The 23,009-nt window shown below is 36.3% G+C and overlaps 1 protein-coding gene across 4 annotated transcripts in view; it reads right to left on the reverse strand.

The window, feature by feature from the left end:
- Positions 1–211: 211 nt before the first annotated feature.
- GK (glycerol kinase) overlaps positions 212–23,009 on the reverse strand; it is a 79,351-nt gene continuing 56,553 nt past the window's right edge. For 2 of the 4 annotated variants that reach the window (XM_061137090.1, XM_061137091.1), the window contains 8 exons: positions 16,976–17,054; positions 15,799–15,895; positions 14,684–14,768; positions 13,707–13,827; positions 13,455–13,598; positions 11,072–11,152; positions 7,966–8,052; positions 4,117–6,144 (listed from right to left, as the gene is read on the reverse strand). In XM_061137090.1, coding sequence (XP_060993073.1) covers positions 6,134–6,144; positions 7,966–8,052; positions 11,072–11,152; positions 13,455–13,598; positions 13,707–13,827; positions 14,684–14,768; positions 15,799–15,895; positions 16,976–17,054 — 705 coding nt within the window. In that variant the 3' untranslated portion in view covers positions 4,117–6,133. Of the gene's footprint in view, positions 6,145–7,965; positions 8,053–11,071; positions 11,153–13,454; positions 13,599–13,706; positions 13,828–14,683; positions 14,769–15,798; positions 15,896–16,975; positions 17,055–23,009 lie in introns of all 4 variants that reach the window. The other 2 variants (XM_061137089.1, XM_061137092.1) reach the window with 2 other exon arrangements.

Genomic DNA, 23,009 nt, shown 5'->3' on the forward strand with positions numbered 1-23,009 from the left:
ATATATAATTCTGAATGTGGTGGACTGACAGTAGTACAATTCAAATTTGTTGGAAGGTTCTATACTGGAAATAAGACAAATAAGTATTTCTTCTGAGTCATGGAATTCACAACAAATGGATGGTTAAGGATATAATTTCTAATATACATTATTTATTCTGAATATTGATGCTTTATATGAGGTGCTTAAAATAATTCTGCCGGAAAATCAGTAAGATTTCAGCCCTTTTAATTGGGAAAGGTGTCAGGATAAACAAGATTACACTAATGGACTTTGATACAGATAATTAGGATGATGATACATTGTCTTTTTTTTCACCTTATCTTTTTACTATGAAATAGCTCAAGCATACAGAAAAGTAGAGGATATAGTCAAAAAAAAATCCATACTCCCATCACTCAGTCAAATCTTAAGATTTTGCTATATTTGCTTTAACTCTTTTAATTTTTTAAGAAACACAACTTTTCAGGTTCCAGTGAAGTCTCTTGCCTGATCCCATGCTCTGCCTTCCAGAGGTAACCACCATCCAAAACTTGGTTATCTATCATCCCTGTCCAGGTTTCATACTTCTAATTCAACTGTATGTGTTCACATACATGATACATTGTGTTGTTTGGCAGGTTAAAATTTTTACACAACATTTATGAATATCCAAGATTTGTGAAAATACCACCTTAAAGTTTAGGGAAAAAATTAAAATAACCACAGGTATTATTTACGAGTCTGGATGATTTTCTACTCTTCTTTCTAACCTATTTTCCAATTTTTCTAAGAACATTATTATTCATTTCCAACAAACAATTTGATCAAAAAATTAAATGGACAAGAATGCTCATTCTTGTCCATTTAATTTTTTGATCAAATTGGCTGTTGAGAAACCAGTGATGTAGAGAATGAACTTGCAAATATTCAATATCATTTGAATTAAATCTACAATTATTGGAAGAAGTAGATGGCAAACAGACATTGTTTTCTCCTATAAACACTGTAGTAAAGAAAGAGACGTGGTGGTAAATTAATAAAAGGCTGAAGGTTTAAAATGAGCTTGAGGAGAAAGAAGATGAGATTAAACTTCAAGAAAATTAAGACAGCACAGTTTCTTAACTACAAGTCAAGTTACTGGTAATTATTGCAATATGTTTTACTTAATATGTTCAGAAGACTGCCTCCTCATATACCAAGTCTTTGGGGAAAACGAGTTAGCTATATCCTTTTGATCAGTATATTCTATTGGACAAACCATGAAAATCCCTGGGAAGCTGAATGGGAGCCCAGATCTTCTATTTCTTCATAATCTTTTATGTATTAGTGACTAAAAGATTTTTCTTGTAAAGTAATTAGCCTGCAAATAGTAAAAATAATTGGGAAAAAAATAAAAATAAAAGATTTTTCTTATTTCCAGTATTAGATACTTGAAAAAGAGTTAATGAAAGTGAAATAAAAAGGAGGTACATTTATTAACCTCCATATTTTCTTGGAGCAAATAAAATTTATTTCCTTCAAAGGGTTCATTTCAGGGACTATAAGCTCACATGCTGTCAGGGACTGGTCAAATTTATTTATTTTCCATAAATGCAAATTACATTTTCATTGAGGTAGAATTCATATGCCATAAATGCACTCCTTTAAAGTGTATGCTTCAGTTTTTAGTATAGTCACAAAGTTGTGCAATCATCACCCCAAAAGAAAACCTGTCCATTAGCAATCATGTCCCTTTTCCCCTCCCCGCACCCCACCCCCCCAGACTCTGGCAGCCACTAATCCACCTTCTGTTCCTGTGGATTTGTCTGTTCTGGACATTTCATGCAATCTGAATCATACACTATGTGACTTTTTGTATGACTTTTTTCACACTGCGTTGTTTTCAAGATTCATTTATGTTGTAGTATGTGTGTGGTACCTTATCACTTTTACATGTGAATAATATTCCATTGTATGGATATCCCACCTTTCATTTACCATTCATCAATTGATAAGACAGTTGTTTTCTCTTGCGCTATTATGAATAATGCTGTCATGAACATTCGTGTACAGTGGCCTCTGAATTTAAGCTCAAAAATTTAAATTTGCAGGGGCTTCCCTGGTGGTACAGTGGTTAAGGCCCTGAGTTTCTGCTGCAAGGGGCAAGATTTCAATCCCTGCTTAGAGAACTAACATCCTGCACTGCAATGTGGCATGGCCAAAAATTAATTAAAATTAATTGAGCAACTAGTTTTTAAAAACTTTGTAAAAAACCTTATTTCATATTGGGGTAAAGCCGACTAACATGAGCAACTTGTTTTTACCCTATCTTCTGCTCCTCAGAATATTTATCTTTATAGTCTCCAATTTAAGTTAATAGGTCATTTTCACTAAATCTGATGACAGGGAAATCTTTAGAAACACTGGTGAGAGTTCTTTGTCTGTGATACTTAACACATTTTATCTTTTAACGTAAGATCAGAGCTAAGATATGTACCTATAAAGTATAGATCAAGTAGCAATCAAGTTGGTTTTGAAACTCACTCAGTTTTCCAGTAATGCCTATTATGTGACTTGATGAACTGTTAGGTTGCAAGAACAGATCAAGTAAACTTCCTTATTTAAAAAGTACAGTTAACAAGCTATTACAAAGTTCTAGTTAAAAACTAATTCTTGGAACACTTTTACAGTGTTGGTGGGAATGTAAAATGGTGCAGCCACTATGGAAAACAGTAGGAAGATTCCTCAAAAAATTAAAAATAGAACTACCATATTATCCAGCAAATCTACTTTTATGTATATGTCGCAGAGAATCAAAATCAGGATATCTACACTCCCAGGCTCACTGCAGCATTATTCACAACAGTCAAGACATAGATACAATCCAAATGTCCACTGACAGATGAATGGATAAAGAAAATGTGGTATATACATACAATGGAATCTTGATCAGCCTTAAAAAGAAGGAAATTCTACTGTCTGCAACATCAGTGGACCTGTAACACCTTATGCTAAGTGAAATAAACTGGACACAAAAGGAAATATTGTGTAATCTTACTTTATGTGTGGAATCTTAAAAAGTCAAACATAGAAAGGAGATTGGTGGTTAGCAGGGAGTGGGGTGAGGGGGGAAATGGGGAATTATTCAATGGGTGTGAAGTTAGTTACACAAGATGGTTAAGTCCTAGAGATTTCTGTACAGCTTAGTGCCATAGTTAACAATACGCTATTGTGCATTTAAAAATTTAAGAGGGTAGATTTCATCTTAAGCATTCTTAAACATACAAACACAGAAAGCAAAGGGACACAAGGAAATTTTTGGAGATGATTGGTAGTTTTATAACCTTGATTTTGGTGATGGGATAATGCGTGTGTGCATTAAGTCCAAGCTCATCAAAGTATATACATTAAATATGTACAGTTTTCTATATATCAATTATACCTTATTAAAGCTATAAAAATAGTAAATCTTGCACTTCTCTTTATGATTAGATACTATGAGGTAAAAACTACCTACTTGACTACCAATGCTGTTATAGTTTCTGTGCTATGACATCTTTTGTTTCATGGTTCCTCCTAAATTGCAATCATTCTTCATTCTCACAGGATACAAAATACCTATAAGCCAAAGAACTGAGACTTAGGCATTTAAAAAGAAACACACTAAAAAATTCTAAGATATTATTACAGAAGCAAAAATGCATTATTTATGTTACTGATTACCTGGAGAACAAAAGATTGAGGTGTTGGCGACTGAGTTCAGAGAATAATGGCGTACTTGACTCCACCAACTCACCCAGGTAGAGAGGAACTGAAGCATAGAGCGAACCAGTAAGTCATGGTCAGCCATGACTGCAAGACCCTATTGAGAACAGCTGCTGACCTCATCAGGGCATTTTCTGGATGCTGAGATGGGACAATGTAGTCTTTTTTGACAGAACAAGTAAGGCGCTCATCATCCCAGAAACTACTTCTTTAGCTGTTGATTCATTCTTCAGTGTGTACCTGATCAAGGGCTAACAGCTGAGCTGAACGTTTCCTGAACCATCCTTCTCAATTAACTTTGATCTAAGTTCTAGTCTGTAAATGAGAAATGCAAGTAAGAATGAGGGTCAATTTATTTTAAGTAAATTTATCATTAAATATCAACGTGTATCATTTCAAACATTTATAAATATCACAATTTATAGAAAATTAATGTAATCTTAAAATTATTGGAACAATGATTTCCACAATTATTTACATTAACTCAAACTACCTTTGTAGAAACAAACAATGTTTAAAAGTGTCCTTGCCACAAAGTAATAATTTCATAGTACCTTTCTGTAACACTTTTGTCACTAAAGTGGCAGCTGCACCAATAAAACCCAGCAGATTCAATAATTTAATTCAATAATTCAACAAACAGCATAATCAGAACTGAAAATGCAAGCTACCATTCATTCCAAACAAAACAAAACCTTTTATATTAATATATATAAATATATTAATATATAAATATTTTCCCATTTTCATCATTGAAGAAAATAATTAGGAGGCAGTATTTTCCTGTTTGTAGTAAAAAATTAATCTTAAGATTATTTTAAAGTTGACATTGAGAAGCTAGATTAGGTAAGTTGTTATAATGCCTCACATTAAATTTTTTGAGAATTTCTTGGTTGTGGGTGCAGCGAAAAGGAAATTCTTGGGTTTACTGGAAGCTTTTTCTATCAATTAAACCATTTTTCTGTTGTATTAATAATATGTCCATAAGCAGAGATAACTACTTGTCATCTCAAATAGAAATTTTAATTGCTTATCAGCAATTTATAACATACTTGGAAAGAGATTCTTGGCTTTTTTTTTCTACTTAAGTTTGTAAACTTTTTTTGATAGCCCCTCAAAAGGATCCTAAATAGATCTAAATGTATGTCAAAGGAAAAGCAAACTTTATATGGACTCAGTGCTTGTATTTGAAAACAGTATTTGCTATACTATTCCACAGGTTTTTTTTTTTTTTAGCATATAAAAGTATGGTATATGAAATTATAGTCACAATAAAGTACATTTTCTTTTATTCACATAGAACATATACTTAAATTTTAAATGTTGGCTCTTCAAGAAAGCTTCTCCTGGTAAATAATATGCATAACCGTTGCCCAAAAATGTATACAGCTGTTTTCACCAAAATATTTATACACATAGTGGTCCGCTTAAGACCAGCCTCATTAGAATCCACTGAATACAATGTGTTCTTAATTTATAAATGGGCTATCCTCAGTATATAAAATATAAATGCATGTATGTTACACATACAAAGTAAGAAATATAAAAAGGAGAGATGAAAAGGAAGTGTTCTTCCCTATAAGATCCTGACAGAAATTCAGTGTAATTAGTGAGAACATGTACTCTTAATTTATAAATGGGCTACCCTCATTATACAAAATATAGAGGCATGTATGTTATACACAACGTAAAAAATATAAAAAGGAGAGATGAATGGGAAAAAAAAAGGAAAGTGTCCTTCCCTATAAGATCCAGATAGCAATTCAGTATAATTAGTGAGACCATGTAAAATACATGAAGAATTCTCAGTTTTGGCAAATACTTTTTAGAAAAATGCCTAAGGAATGAGGGTATTAAATTTCTATTTTAAGAATTTAGTAGAGGCTTCCATTTAAACATTTAGTGAAGATGTTGTGGTCTCCCTAATAAGCAGCAAAGAGGACTTTGGGTAGGGGAGTCTGTTAAAAAGAAGCAAACAAAAAAATCACAGATTTTTAGCCGGTTAGTTAATAGCCCCTTAATGAAGCATGTGTAGTGCAGGAATCAAATCCTGGCCCATAAGAGTTTGAATATAAGTGATAAAAGATTCCAATGGACAGGATCTGAATTCTTCCTAGATCTTACAGGGAATGAGGCAGGAAATGATCGCAAAGGATGGGGTCAGCCCCAAAGGTGGCTGGTCCAATCTGAACTAGTGCTGTTAAAAAACACGCCAAATGTTTCTATAGCATTCTTTCTGCTGCATTTTCTTTATTTCAAGCCACAGGTCTACTTGGAGGATCATGCAGCAAGTGGCTTATAAATAAAATCAGTCTATGAATAGTGTCATCACATTAAGAGACAGAATCACTGGATTCTCTTCATAGGTAAAGAGCTTGCATCTTTGGAATTCATGAGTTGGCAGTATTTACGGCATACCTAAAATGGGACAAAAATCAAATATGTCAATAATAATATACATGCAATTTAGGAGTTAAAGCAATGATGATGATTAAATCATTATTGAGCTAGAAATTCCATATGATTCCTAAATATTGCTTCATAGGTAAAATGCAACAAATATAACTGGGTCAATTTCAAAATTAGCAAATGAACACTACTGCTAACTGTTTGCCAAGACAAGTCATTCCAATTTTTCTCAAATCTCAGCATATGTTACCAAGAGAGATCCTAAAGATGGCAATCATACCTATTTTGGAAGTCTAGGAATTTGGACATTTACTGTATCCTTTAGCTTAGAGATATGTTATATATCCTGTTTTTTCAAAGACCAAGCTTTTTCATTCTGTACTGGTATCAAAAGGAAACAGAAGGGAAAAAAAATATCAATGAAAACATTCAGCTGCAATGCTATTTTCTTTCCTTTTCCAGACCATCATAATGCAGCCAAAAACAAACAAACAAAAAAAAAATAAAAGCTCAGGATAAAGAAAAAAAATAGAACTTTTCCTAAAACAGAATTAAAAAAAAATTAAATTACAGTTCTTCTGGGGAATACTCAGACTCTTCCACCAAACATTCCTGAGAAGCAGAAAGATAAGCATCTGCTAATTCTGTACAGATTTATGTATACAGAAGCCTTTTGTAATGTGTAAAGCACTAATACCAATATAAGGAATGGTTATTACGGAAGAAAAATATTTGAAAAAATTTATTATAAACATGAAGAATACAGAAAAAGGTAAATCTAATTTTAAATTCTCATGCACATAACTGAAATTTTATCATGATTTAAAAGATAATTTAATGTTCTGCTAATGTTGATGATTTTTATTCCCTTTCTGCTAATGTAAATAACTTTTCATTCCATATTTATATATGGTGCTTTAGTGATGATGTCAAGCTGATTAATGCTTGTTAGACGTCTAAAAACAGATGTTCTCCCATATCAATAAAAAATTTTTACATTTTAAACCCAGGTCATCTTGTAATTAATTAAGAGAAATAATTCAACTCTTTCCCTAATTAAGAAGATTTTTTAAATGTTTCACTTTCTTGGCAACATATGAAATATGTCATATCCATTTAGGCCACTAATTTGAAGAAAAACTGAGCTATCATCAGGAACAACTTCCAAAAATGATTATTATATTTAAATTAATGCTGGTTATGCAGTGAGTTTTATAATGTACTGAGCAATTTTACTTTTATAAGAATATTCAGAATATGCAAAAATAATAATTCAGTTTGAATCTCACCAATTTATTTCAGCAATAATTAAAAAAAAATTCAGTTTACCAATGTATTCTCTTAACTAAAATAAAAGTGACAATAAATTATTCCCAGGTTTAGAGTTTTACAGAAACTCTGCTAACATACTCTGGCCGAAAGTCTTACCAGGATTGAAATATTAAGACTTGTGTAGCAGATTTTCATAGGTATGAAAAACGACTTAGATACATTTGAAAGCCAGTTCAATTGATTTCAAATACTATACATTTCATCTACCACTCTGAACATCCTTTCATTTAAGCATGAACAGTAGTACTTGTGCTTACTGCTGCACTTGCCAGCAGAATGTAGTCCCTCAAAGAAAATCATCTACTAAAAATCAAAGAGAATAAAAGCAGAGTCACAGTCCTTAATTCTGAATTAAATGGTCTATTAACTAGACCTTTAAAAGATTTTCCAGGTTCCTAAGAACAGGAAGAAGGAAAAATACTGAAAACTTTCTGTTGATTTATACACAAATACATTAATGCTAACTCATATAATTGTCTAATTTAAAGAGGAACTGACCTGAGAGGTACCTTGCTCCGATTAACATTACCACGCTACTCACTATAAAAAAGCCCAAGGGTAGACTACAGAAGATACTAGGGTCACCTGTTGTCATCCGAGTAGGAGGGAATTCCAGTCAAGCAAACCAAAAGAGAGACACATAATTACAATATTTGTGTTAAGAATCACATGATAGCAAAAAAAAAAGTTATAAAAATAGTATATTCATAAAAGCTAGCAAAGAGTTATTACTTTAAATCAAAACCAGAATCAAAATTGAGGGCTTATTGACAGTTAACAAACAATACAGATAGCATGCCACAAATAGCAAGAACATAGAGCATATAGACCAACATAAACCTTCCACTGGCAAAGCCAAAGAAAGCTGAAGGAGAACTTTCTTTTTGGGAGGCTGCTGATTTTAGCTTTCTTGGTTCTTCCCCAAAAGATATTAAGCGAGCAATCCCATTCCCCATCCAGATTAAAATTATAGATCCTTTGGCTATCAGAGAAGAGTTATATTAGTCCAATTCATTAGTTTGAAAATGAATTTCAAACCCTATTGGTTTCATTTTCTTTTTTACACACAGTTGGTATAACAAAATGAACCTGAAAATTAATGTTACTATATAATTTAAAAACTAAACTGTATTAATCTATATTTTTTAAAAATATTGTCTGAGAATACAACTGTTTTGATATTTTCTAACCTGATTGAAAACATTTCCTTTAAAGAATAGCTAGATAGATACAGACATAGGCTTTTCTTGAATTTAAACATTATGTATCTTGAACATTTAACAGTTTTTGAAAAAAATGTTATTTTGGTGGGTTTGGAGTACAAAGTCATAAAGTCATTATTTATCATAAGCTCTCTCCAAAAAATATTAAATCCCCAATCATTTCTATGACATTTTAAGCATATGAAATGTATGTTAAAAATACTTTACACTCCATTCAAATATAGTTACAAACAAGAAAATAAATATGAATGCTTCAAAATTGGCAATATGCTTTGGAAATTAAGCTAACATAATATTCTTCCCATAAATTGAAACTATTTAAAGAGGATAAGAGGCCAGGTAGCAATTTGAATAGCCTTATGAGATCATCAAAATAGGATTCTATCTGTACTATTACTACATAGCTTACATTGCTTGAGGGATAATCAGCATTTCACTAATTGAATATTGTTACCTGGATTATTATACAGTTTTAGAGACTCTCAAAATGTTGTACATGAGTGCTTTTCATAAATCTACTACAAATTGTTTTTCACACTTTGCCTTAAATACACTGCAGCCTAACTGAAACAAAAACCAAGTTTGAAAAATCGAAAGCTCTGAAAAAATCAAATTATTTTATCATCAATTCTGAAGGCAGAAACAAAAAAATCATGTAATTTTCTTTTATCCACTTTTTCTTGGCATTTTAATTTCACTGACAGTAAGGTAAGCAAACAGAAAATGATCAATTGGCTTTGTGGGAACTTGGCGATTATATCCTCAACCGCAAGTAAGGAAGAAGTATGTGTGGCATTGACATGGAGGCAGATACGGCGAGGGAGGGGAACAGGTTGAACTGTGCCATTTTATTTATTTATTTGGCCATATAATATTTTTTTGGCCATAAAATAAATAAATTATTTATTTTTGGGGGAGCATGCGGGATCTTGTTCACTGACCAGGGATGAACCTGTGCCCCATGCATTGGAAGTGTGGAGTCTCAACCACTGGACTTCCAGGGAAGTTTCTATGCCATTTAAAAAAATACAACTAGTCAAAGAAATCACAGAACTCATTTTCATCAGCTTTTAATTGAGGACAACCAGAAAATAAATCAGAGTGCACGGCTGTTGCATCCTTCAAAGCAACTAGCACTGTGCTACAAAAAATACCTATGATTGAGAAGTTTAACTATAAGGTCTCAAAACTGCAAACAGTCTTAGCAAGAAAGGCTTTGTCACTATCTTAGAAAGAAAGGTGGGTCTCAGAACAAAAGATTTAAAGACAATGGATATTAAGCCTAAAGCTTATTTAGGAGAATAAACAAAAGCTTCAAGTAGAAACAGCATGATCTCAGAAGCTTCTCTGAAAAGCTAGATACATTAAAAATGGTTCTTGGGACTTCCCTGGTGATCCAGTGGCTAAGACTCTGGGCTCCTAATGAAGGGAGCCCGGGTTTGACCCCTAGATAGGGAACTAGATCCCACGTGCTGCAACTAAGCACCGGTGCAGCCAATAAATGAATAATTTTTTTAAAAAGTGGTTCTATACTCACTTTGGGGTTGGAAGGCAGGCTATATTTATAAACTCTTCTCTCTTAAACTACATGCTTCAAAATATTATTGGCCATTGTTTCATTCATTAAATTCCAAATCTTGTATTTAGCAAAGGAGTACAATATCATGCCATATTAAAGGTATGTTAAAGGCTGTTTCAATATTAAAGGCAGCTCAGAGCTGTTTACAACTAAATAGTTTATTTATGGTAGATACTTTCCCACCTAAGTGAATAAAAACAAAAGTCCTCAAATTTCTGCCAAGAGCATTTCCCAATTATGGCATTTCTAATTTACTATGTCTGGTACTTTTCTTCCTCTGATTTCAATGAATTCTTACAACATACACTCACTAAGGGCTTGGGAGCAGTCTAGCAAGTAGTGAAATGTATTCTGAAATCAATATTCTGAAATCAATTCTGAAATGTATTCTGAAATCAATCAAATGTATTCTGAAACTTTTGGTCCGTTCAGGTCATGAAGACAGCCCCCCAAAAAGGCAAAGTCAGTCACGAAAAGGAAAAAAAAAAAAGTTTAGTTGATTTTTTTTTCATTAGGAAGAAACTAGAAATACTTTTACTTTTAGAAAACTAAGTTATCAATTGAAGTACCAGGAATAAACTAATAAGGAAAGGTATGGCAGGACAGAGTTAAGCACATTTATCAATCTGATAATTTACATTTTATGTTTAGAACTTTAAAGTGTTTTCAAAATGCTAGAAACTATGAGCATATGATAATGCTATTCTTCAGAGCAGCCTTGCTAGCTAACTATAAACAGATACTTAAAGAAGCTATTTAACATACTAGGACGAAGTGGCAATAACAATAAAAACATTTTTACCACTTTCTGAAGACTGAGTTGTAACCCAACCCATTGATTTCATCACAGCTTTCTTCCATGTAGAATAACGAATTTCACTTTCTAGAAAGAGAAGGTAGGAAAACCATACATAAGAAAGGCAGTTTACTCAATGTTATGTGGCAGACTGGATGGGAGGGGAGTCTGGGGGAGAATGGATACATGTATATGTATGGAATCATCTGCCAGGAGACCCCAGTTCGATTCCTGGACTGGGAAGATCCACTGAAGAAGGGATAGGCTACCCACTCCAGTATTCTTGGACTTCCGTGGTGGCTCAGACAGGAAAGAATCCGCCTGCAACGTGGGAGATCTGGGTTCGATCCCTGGGTTGGGAAGATCCCCTGGAGAAGGGAACGGCTACCCACTCCAGTATTCTGGCTTGGAGAATTCCATGGACTGTATAGTCCATGTGGTCGCAAAGAGTTGGACACAACTGAGCAACTTTCACTTTCACATGTATGGCTGAGTCACTTTGCTCTATACCTGAAACTATCAATAACAACTGTTAGTTACCATGCTGCTAAGTCACTTCAGTCGTGTCCAACTCTGTGTGACCCCTTAGACAGCAGCCCACCAGGCTCCCTCGTCCCTGGGATTCTCCAGGCAAGAACACTGGAGTGGGTTGCCATTTCCATCTCCAGCGCATCAAAGTGAAAAGTGAAAGTGAAGTTGCTCAGTCATGTCCGACTCTTAGCGACCTCATAGACTGCAGCCTACCAGGCTCCTCTGTCCATGGGATTTTCCAGGCAAGAGTACTGGAGTGGGGTGCCATTGCCTTCTCCAGTTAGTTACTACACTCCAATACAAAATAAAATTTCTTTAAAAAAGAAAGTTTACTAAGATGTTCTAAGTACTATACTTATATTCACTCATCATTCTTGACAAATTGTTTCACTTATTAAACTGATGCTTGTTACACTGTATTTAACTGACATGGAGCTTTACCAGGACTCAGATCCCGGTATGGTTGCCAAAGACTGCCAGTGACTGCAGAGAGAAGCTTGTGTGGAAGTTGGAGGGAAATTCAGCCTGGTCTGCAAAATGAACGGAGATGTGGAGACAGGCTATCTGCTAAGACCAGGTCATTCACAAGCACATGGTAATGAATTAAAAAGGGGAATCCTATTTGATCTGCTTTCTCTTTGGGGAAGGGCACAGGACCTTGGAAAGTGAAAGTCGCTCAGTCATGTCCAACTCTTTGTGACCCCACGCACTATAGCCCGCCAGGCTCCTCTGTCCATGCAATTCTCCAGGCAAGAATACTGGAGTGGGTAGCTGTTCCCTTCTCCAGGGGATCTTCCCAATCCAGGGATCAAACCCAGGTGTCCCACATTGCAGGAAGATTCTTTACCATCTGAATCACCACAGAATCCACTATGATGCCATTTTATATATAGCTTTTTAAAATGGTTTAAAACCAAATTGAATATATAAAACCTGACTTTTGTACACAAACTTAATTACAGGCATTGGGGCTTCCCAGGTGGCGCAGTGGTAAAGAATCCACTTGCCAATGCAGGAGATGCAAGAGACATGGATTTGATCCCTGGGTCAGAAGATCCCCTGGAGGACGAACTGACAACCCACTCCAGTGTTTTTGCCTGGAATAGTTCATGGACAGACGAGCCTGGCAGGCTACAGTCTATTAGTCTGGCTTGTAGCTTAGTTTTGTTTGTTACAACAGTGAGTCAAATATTTAATGCTCATTGATTTAAATTGTTGCTGCTTTTCTCAGGCTAGCCCTGCTGTGCTTAAAAGTTACCATAATGGTCCTTAGCCTAGTTAATCCTGTCCTAAAACTGGTCATTGGCACTAAAGATGACCCAACGCAGACATGATGGGTAGGTGGTCTATATATCTCCCTTGTCACTGTCAGAAAAGGTTACACTAACAGGCTATTAATAAAACTGACAATGTGGCAGTGTTATCCTTGTACACGAAGAGACTATAAACAGTAGAAGTGAATGGTAAAAAAGTGATTATAGAAGTTTGTTTTTTTTTAAAATAGGGAACTATTTCTCTTATTCACATTCACATATGAAGCCAAATATGTTTAGCAGCTGAATATGAAATTACCTTCACATTTGCAATCTTATTTCATTTCTTGATTTGTGACTAAACCACCAAACTCTCTCTCCCTTTTCACAGTACACCAATCTTCAGTCTTTATGAGTACCCTCACTCAAAAAGATAACTGTAGAGCACAGGGAACTATACTCAATATTATGTAATAACCTATAAGGGAAAAGAATCTGAAAAACATAGTATATATCATTGAATCACTTTGCTGTACTGCTGGAACTAACACAACATTGTATTAGAAATCAACTCTACTTCAATAAAAATAAATAAATAAAAGTACCCTCAGCGTTGATCTGAGGTTCAAATCGCTCCATTGTGACAGCTGACAAGTCCTCAGGCTCCAGACTCCAGACGCCAACCCCTTCTGCAGCCCCTGCAGCCATGGCAGCTCCCAGGGCAGTTGTTTCGGGCATAGATGGCTTCACTGAGGGGAGTGAACAACAGTGCTATCTTAGCAGTTACATATGCCTGAAAAATCAGTTCTTCCAAAAAATGTGACTGTTGGGGTTTGAAGGAATGAGGGCTTACTGACCTACTGGAATATACAGAATGTCTGCTTGTAACTGCATAAGGATTTTGTTGTTGGTCATCCCACCGTCTACCTGCAAATGGCTGAGTGGAATTCCACAGTCGCGGTTCATGGCGTCCAAAATCTGAAAAAAAAAAACAATGCAATGAACATCATCAAAGTACCACATAGTAATATCTCAGAAAATAGCCATCTTCTACTTAAAAACATGCCAAAGCTCCCCAAAGCCTACAGAAGGAAAACTGAGATTTCTTCTAGGTCCTCCTTGATCTGGTTACCACCAACCTTTTCTCTTACCACTCCTCTGCACTCACCTCTATATCCAGACAAGCCAGACAACTCTATTTTGCACCCTGATTTCCTGCCGTGGTGTCTATGTTTGTGCTACTATTCAAATCCTTTGCCTAATATGTGTTGCTCAGCATCCCCTCAACTGTAAAATGCCCAGTGCCCAGCAGCTAACAGGAACTTAGAGAGTAATGACAGCTGGGAAAACAAAACAAACTTGCATTTATTATATTACTGTTTAGGCAGGCTTAATTTAAAAAAAAAATTTCTTTTGGCCTTACTGTGCAGCCCATGGGATCTTAGTTCCCTGACCTGGGATGGAACCCATGCCCCCTGCAGTGGAAGCATGAAGTCTTAATCACTGGACTGCTAGGGAAGTCCCCAGGCTTAATTTCTGATTATGCTGGGAAGATGGAGGGCAAGAGCAGAAAGGGGCGGCAGAGGATGAGATGGTTGGATGGCATCACTGACTCAATGGACATGAGTTTGAACAAACTCTGGAGATGGTAAAGGACAGGGAAGCCTGGCGTGCTGCAGTCCATGGGGTCACAAAGAGTTGGACATGACTTAGTGACTGAACAACAAGAACAAGCTTATTAAATTTTCACAAATTTCTGGCATATATATGTATATAATTTTTGTAGGAATAAAAAAGGTGGATTTAGTACAGGAAAAAAGCCCATATTAATTACCTCTCGAGTTTGGAAACAAACAGCTTCTAATGCAGCAAAAGCAATATGGCATTTATTGGTGAACTGAGTGAGTCCACAGATGATCCTAAAAATACACACAAAAATTTTTAAAATTAGAGCAGAATAAATGAGTCATCAATCGGGAATGTTCTAAATATGGAAAGGTTGAACTTGGTACATAGAAGTGTACAGGGGAAAAAAAAGACATAAAAAAGCCAAAACTGGACCCAAACATTAAGAAGCTGGCAAAATCTTTATAGTCTACAATGTTGCATCCACGTATGAAAAAGTTCATGATCTATCTGAATAGATGACAATAATATAAAACCAAATCAATATTCATCTAGATGATGGCCTTTTGATACATAACTTGCAGGTGCCTTGAAGACAAAAGATAATAACACTAACATGAATAGGAATATGGCCAGGGCTTATTGTCAGATGACATAACTTCATGGAATTTTTTCTAGTATTTATTTACTGATTTGGCTGAACCAGGTCTTAGCTGTGGCAGGTGGGATCTAGAACCCAGGTGCCCTGAACTGGGAGGAAGGGCAGAGTCCCAGCCACTGAACCACTAGGGAAGTCCCTGGAGTTCTTTCTTTATGTCATGCCACGGGGCATGCAGTGCAGTATCTCAGTTCCTCAACCAGGGATCGAATCCATGCCTCCTGCAGTGGAAGCGTGGAGTCCTAACCACTGGACAGCCAGGAAAGTCCCAACTTCTTGGAATTTAAAGGTTCTAAAATTATACTTCCCAAGTATAAAAGGTTTCCTCCATACCTCAAAATCATTTGAAAATAGAAAACTATTAACCAACAAAGTGAAAGTGAAAGTGAAGTCGCTCAGTCGTGTCTGACTCTTTGCGAGCCCGTGGACTGTAGCCCACCAGGCTTCTCCGTCCATGGGATTCTCCAGGCAAGAATACTGGAGTGGATTGCCAGTTCCTTCTCCAGGGGATCTTCCCGACCCAGGGATCGAACCCAGGTCTCCCACATTGCAGGCAGACGCTTTAACCTCTGAGCCACCAGGGAAGCCCCAATTAACCAATAAGTTCTTAGCTAATTGTAAATAAATCAAGACTGACAAAAGCATACCTTATTTTCATTTCTTACCCTCTTGCACTGGGCTCCCAATAAGGTGCATACAGCCCCGAAAATGCTGGGACGAAATAACAGCCATAAGAAGTACCTACTTCTTTAGCAAGTTTTTCTAACGTTAAAAACAAACAACAACAACAACAAAAAACACAAAAAATCATTCCAATATATACTACTTCTTTTCATCAACAAGCACACGTGTTTTAAAAATTAAGACAGGACTTTTGGTTTCCTAGTACGCAGTACAGCAAAATGTTGCTAATTGTAGCAGAATATGAGGAGCAACAAAAGCAAATTTCTCCACAAAATTTAACCCAGTCCAAGAATGAAAGGAACTGGATTAGTTTTGTTAAGGTATTGTAGCTTATTTCCACTATTTTTTAAAAAATATTTAATTTATTTTCGAATGTGCTGGGTCTTTGTTGCCGTGCGCAGGCTTTCTCTAGTTGCAACGAGTGGGAGCTGCTCTCTAGACATGGGGCACAGGTTTCTCATTGCAGGGGCTTCTTTTGTTGTGGAGCACAAACTCTGGGGCATGTAGCCTCAGTAGGAGTGGTGTATGGGCTTAGATGCCCCACAGCATGTGGGATCTTAGTTCTTGGACCGAGGGTTGATCCTGTGTCCCCTGCACTGGTAGGCGGATTCTTAACTACTGGATCATCAGGGAAGTCCCCATTTCCACTGTTTTAAGGTTGCTGACTAGCAGATGAAGAAGTGGCCTTCACTGCATTCCTAATCAGAAATATGTCCCTGACTGTCTCACCTTCAGGTGAAATGAAACAAGTAGAAGGAGAGTGGGTGGGGAGTTCAAAATAATTACCTATCATTTGTAAATAGCCATAGTAATACTTAAATTATAGGTACGGGAGTTTTAATTCTCACTCTATTAAGAGTTAAAGCTCTTTCTCATCAGATAATTTTAACTGCAGATTCGGGCAATCTTCAGTGTTCAATTCTACACTTGGGTGATTTTTATGCCCTACCGTGCCTGTTTATGAATAAGCACAACTAATTATGTCAATTTGTTGTTTTATAAATCTTCACAAAGAGTCTTTTATATATATATATATCAAACTCATAATTGGGATCCATATAGTTTAATGTCAAATATAGGGCAAAGCATTGATTGCAAGGGTAAAATATTTAAAATTTTCATTATTTAGATTCCAGCCCTTTGTTAGAACATACTCACCAATTTCCTCGGAGCTTTTTATAATTCCAAGATTGTCTCTTAGCCAGCGAATAACAGCACCAGCTATAGCTACCGAACCCTGTGGGAAATAAGGAATCCGAGAGAGAATGTATTAAATATGTTATCAGTATATAAAGTTCTTATTGAGCATATTCTCTGTGTATGATTCTATCAGATGGATACGATTCAAAAATTTCAACTTTGGGACTTCTACAAACGTCATAAACCAGGTCTTTTAATATAAACATGGTTTTGTCTAAGTCATAGAAATTTTTCATGAGGCAGAGAAGAGAGCCCTCCAGTAGATCTTGGACCTGTCCCCATAGATGGACATCACTGTCCTGAGCAATTTGTTTCCTGTACAATTGTTCTGTAGCTAAATGACAAAGGCATATTATCACCCAGAATACATTCCCATCATAGCCACAAAGTTATTGGGAAATGTTACCCTGAAAGTTTTTTAAGCCCATTTCCCAAATTAAACACTATATTAAATCCAGCAACCACAAAAAAAAAAAAGTCAGCAAAGAAGGCTAACTGCTAAGTAATTATTCTTAGGTAACTAATGAGGACCTAACTGTATAGCACAGGGAACTCTACCCAATGCTCTGTGGTAACCTAAATGAGAAGGAAATTTTTAAAAGAGCAGATAGATGTATAACTAATTCACTTTGCTATACAGCAGAAACTAACACAGCGTTGTAAAGCAATTATACTCCAATAAAATTCACTAAAAAAATAATTATTCTTTATAACAAAATCACCAAGGGATGGAGTAGAGTAGGAATGTATGGCTGTGGCAGTAAGGAAGAAAACATACAGTTTGGAGTCAGATGAACCGGGTTTAAGGCTGAATTCTATTTCTTAATACATACGTAATTTTAGGTAAATTAGTTGGGCTTTCCAAGACTCCATTTATTTGCCTATATAATGGTGATGACTATAATAATAGTTACCTAAAGAAATTATGAGGAGGCTTAATATAGGAAGCATACAGGAATATATAGGAAAGTTATTACTGAATGTAAATATTAGTTTCACTAGTTCTTTAAGTGTTAAAAAAAACATATCAGCCAAATTCCATTGACTGATGTATGGATAAATGTAGTATACCTACACACTGCAAAATTATTTGACCATGAAAAAACATGAAATTCTGCTACAACATGGGTGTATATATAATTCACTAAGTCTTTGAAGTCAGGTATATATTTTCCACTTACAGCACATCTCAATCTGGACTAGCCACATTTCAAGTGTTCAACAGTCAGGTGTGGCTAGTGGCTACCATACTGGACAGCACAGTTCTAGATCTACATGGAAAAACAGATGTTCTTTCTCCTCATATGCTCAGAAAGACACTGGTCCTACATGGCATCTAACCAAGAAATGTGTACGTTTCCAATGATTTTAGGTGAGTAAACAACAAATTTTAAAAAGCCACTGAGCTGGAAGTTTAGTGGAGTGGTCTTATGGCTATCAGCTAGTGGAACTTCATATTTTGGGAAATTAAATGTTGGTGTACTGATGAGGGCAATATGCTACATGCTCAGATAATTTTTTTTGAGAGGAAACAATGTGGTTGTAATAAAAGGAAAATCAAGATTTTCATTAAAGTTAACTGATTGAGAACACTATTGAGGACATTATTTAAAGCCACTGTCAAGCTTCCAGAAGAAAATTATTTTAAATTCGGTCAGCAGGAGTATACAGGAGTGTTCTATTGTTGAACAAAGAAGTAAGTTTAATATGAAAAATACTTATCTGAAATAAGTATATAATTTTGGTATCATGATATAATACTTGGTATAGTTCTTTACAAATTAATAAAAATAAGAGACACCTCCAAATTCACAAAAGATGTAGTCTTCTGAATCCAAAGGCAGGAGATAAATTGGAAGGTGGTATAATGCTTTGAAGATGGGCAGGGAAAAGAGTACAGGAATGGAAACCTAAAATGATAGATAGAAGGTGACTGTCTAATTGTGATCAAATAAGTTACTGTCAATTATAAATATAAAGATTCAATACTTCAGCTCATCAACTACAAATATGAATCAACCTTTATTCTAAGTCATGATCCACTGGGAAAGCTACACAGAAACCTAATTGAGGTTTTCTAAGAAAAACAAAAACATAATAGAAATGAGAGGGCTTCCCCAGTTGCTCAGTGGTAAAGAATCCACCTGAAATGCTGGAGATGTGGGTTCAACCCCTTGGTTGGGAAGATCCCCTAGAGAAGTAAATGGCAACCCACTCCAGTATTCTTGCCTGGGAAAACCAATGGACAGAGGAGCCTAGCAGGCTAAGGTTCATAGGGTTGCAAAGAGTCAGATACGACTGAGTGACTGAGCATGCACAAAGAAAAACATAATAGAAATGAGGGGTAAAAAGAAGAAGTTCAATGATAACTGGACAAGAGAAATAAATTACTCAAAACTAGATACACAGCCTGGAAAGTGAAAAGCTAAGGAAAAGGCTATGTGAAGATTAGATTAAAAACAATCAAGTAGCTCTGATATAATGTCATAGCAGGCAAACATACGTTCCCTCAAAAGTTCCTTGAGATAAATGTTACTGCCATGAACAGTATTATAAAGTAGATTATTTCAGGATATAGGATGTGTCTTACAATGCAGTTATGGTTAAAATCAGTACATCTGGAGGAAAAGTATGTAAAATTGAGGTTATCCTTAAATTGCTCAAAATCAACCATTAGGCACAGGAAACATAGTTTTGTGTATGCTACAGTAATACACAAAACTATATAATTTATACTGTACTTAATTTATATATGATTACAAATGCAAAAATCTAACTCTACAGCATTTTTAATTGCAAAGAGAAGACAATAGGAGCAGAGAAGTGAATTGGGGAAGCATTTTTGAAATGTAGGTAACAAGTTAGAGAATTAAAATTAAAAGCACTTATTTGTCAGAAAGTATACTTTCTAAGAAAGTACATTAGAAAAGTCCATAAACGATGTTTATAGGCCCCCATGATCCTCAACTCCTGCTATTCATGCTCTTCCATGATCCTTTCCCTTTAAGTAAGGTGGTATCTATGATGTTCTTTTAACCAACAGGACCTGTCAAAGGTGACAGGATGTTTGTGACAATATGTATGTGATTACGTTGCATAAGATTATCACACCTGTTTTCTGGACTCTCTCCCCCCCTTGCTGGTGTTAAGTCCTCACAGAGGAAGGAACTGCAGGTGGCCTCTAGGAGCTGAGGGCAGCATCTTGCTCACTGCTAGTAAGAAACTGAAACCTCCAGTCCTACAACCACAAGGAACTAAATTTGGTCAATAACCTGAGTGAACCTAGAAACAGATGGAATCTCAGATGAGACTGCAACCTCAGTCTACACCTTGTGCAATCTCACTTTAAATCTTAACTGTAGCCTGGTGAGACACTGAGTAGAGGATCCAGCTAAGCTTTGCCCGGAATCCTGACCCATGAAGACTGTAAGATAATAAATGGGTATGGTTTTAAGCCACTTAGTGGTAGTATTGTTATGCAGCAACAGTTAACTAATAAATAAGGCTTATACCTAAAATGAATATCTGGCTCAAGAGAGACAAAAAACTCCAAAAAAGAAAAATTCAACACTAAAATAACAAATCATATCAAAGAGATGAGAAAAAGGACATTTAAGGAAAACAATGGGGGGCCGTGTTAGCCCCTATGGAAGACAGTATGGAGATTCCTTTAAAAACTAGGAATAAAACCATCATTCAGTACAGTTCAGTCATTCAGTCGTGTCTGACTCTTTGCGACCCCATGAATCGCAGCACGCCAGGCCTCCCTGTCCATCACCAGCTCCCGAAGTTTACTCAAACTCATGCCCATCAAGTCGGTGATGCCATCCAGTCATCTCATCCTCTGTCGTCCCCTTCTCCTCCTGCCCCCAATCCCTCCCAGCATCAGGGTCTTTTCCAATGAGTCAACTCTTCGCATGAGGTGGCCAAAGTACTGGAGTTTCAGCTTCAGCATCAGTCCTTCCAATGAACACCCAGGACTGATCTCCTTCAGGATGGACTGGTTGGATCTCCTTGCAGTCCAAGGGACTCTCAAGAGTCTTCTCCAACACCACAGTTCAAAAGCATCAATTCTTCGGTGCTCAGCTTTCTTTATAGTCCAACTCTCACATCCATACATGACCACTGGAAAAACCATAGCCTTGACCAGACGGACCTTTGTTGGCAAAATAATGTCTCTGCTTTTTAATATGCTATCTAGGTTGGTCATAACTTTCCTTCCAAGGAGTAAGCGTCTTTTAATTTTATGGCTGCAGTCACCATCTGCAGTGATTTTGGAGCCCAAAAAAATGAAGTCTGACACTGTTTCTACTGTCTCCCCATCTATTTCCCATGAGGTGATGGGACCAGATGCCATGATCTTAGTTTTCTGAATGTTGAGCTTTAAGCCAACTTTTTCACACTCCTCTTTCACTTTCATCAAGAGGCTTTTTAGTTCCTCTTCACTCTCAACAATAAGGGTGGTGTCATCTGCATATCTGAGGTTATTGATATTTCTTCCAGCAATCTTGATTCCAGCTTGTGCTTCTTCCAGCCCAGCGTTTCTCATGATGTACTCTGCATATAAGTTAAATAAGCAGGGTGACAATATATAGCCTTGACGTACTCCTTTTCCTATTTGGAACCAGTCTGTTGTTCCATGCCCAGTTCTAACTGTTGCTTCCTGACCTGCATACAGGTTTCTCAAGAGGCAGGTCAGGTGGTCTGGTATTCCCATCTCTTTCAGAATTTTCCACAGTTTATTGTGATCCACACAGTCAAAGGCTTTGGCATAGTCAATAAAGCAGAAATAGATGTCTGACTATGCCAAAGCCTTCGACTGTGTGGATCACAAAACAATCATGACCCAGCAATCCCACTCCTAGGCATATGTCCTGAGGAAACTAAAACTGAAAAAGACACATGTATCCCATTGTTCATTGCAGCACTATTTACAATAGCTAGAACATGGAAGCAACTTAGATATCCATCAACAGATGAATGGATAAAGAAGTCATGGTACATATACACAATGGGATATTACTCAGCCATAAAAAAGAACACATTTGAGTCATTTCTAATGAGGTGGATGAACCTAGAGCCTATTATATAGAATGAAGTAAGTCAGAAAGAGAAAGATAAATATCATATACTAACACGTATATATGGAATCTAGAAAGATGGTCCTAAAGCATTTATTTGCAAGGCAGTAATGGAGAAACAGACATAGAGAACAGACTTATGGACATGGGGAGAGGGGAGGAAAGGGTGAGATGTATGGAAAGAGTAACATGGAAACTTATATTACACGTAAAATAGATAGCCAATGGGAATTTGTTGTATGTCTCAGGGAACTCAAACAGGGGCTCTGTGTCAACCTAGAGGGGTGGGAAGGGGAAGGAGATGGGAGGGTGGTTCAAGAGGGAGGGGACATATGTACACCTACGGCTGATTCATGTTGAGGTTTGACAGAAAACAACAAAATTCTGTAAAGCAATTATCCTTCAAATAAAGAATAAATAAATTAAAAAAAAAACAATGGGGGTGTTATAAGTAATCCTCTTTGGAGCTCATGTTTAAATAGGCAAAAATGGCATAATATAGAATTTGGTATATAAACAATACCTATTGAGTGTCTACTATACTCCAGACTCTGGGATAGAGTGGTGAACAAGAGAGGTAAGTCTTCTGACCGCAGGGAACTTATATCCTAGTGACAGAATACAGAACATGGAAGTCTCAAACCCATAGTATGCTCAAGTTCATAATCAGATCAAAGCTCCCCAAAAGAATTTTGTTTTGGGAAATAGCATTTAGAAAAAGAAGATGAACAAGGAAGGGAGAAGCACAGCTTGGGGAAGACGGCACACAGATGGCACGGGAAGGCAGAACTACTCACTCTATTTTGGTAATTCTTGCTCTATTTTGTTTCAGTATCTTCCACCACTAAGGAAAATTTCCAACTAGCAACAGTGGGACAAATTTAAGCAGTTTAATATGAGTTTAAAGTCTC

The sequence above is a fragment of the Dama dama genome, chromosome X (assembly GCF_033118175.1).
Source record: "Dama dama isolate Ldn47 chromosome X, ASM3311817v1, whole genome shotgun sequence".
Taxonomy (NCBI): Eukaryota; Metazoa; Chordata; class Mammalia; order Artiodactyla; family Cervidae; genus Dama; species Dama dama.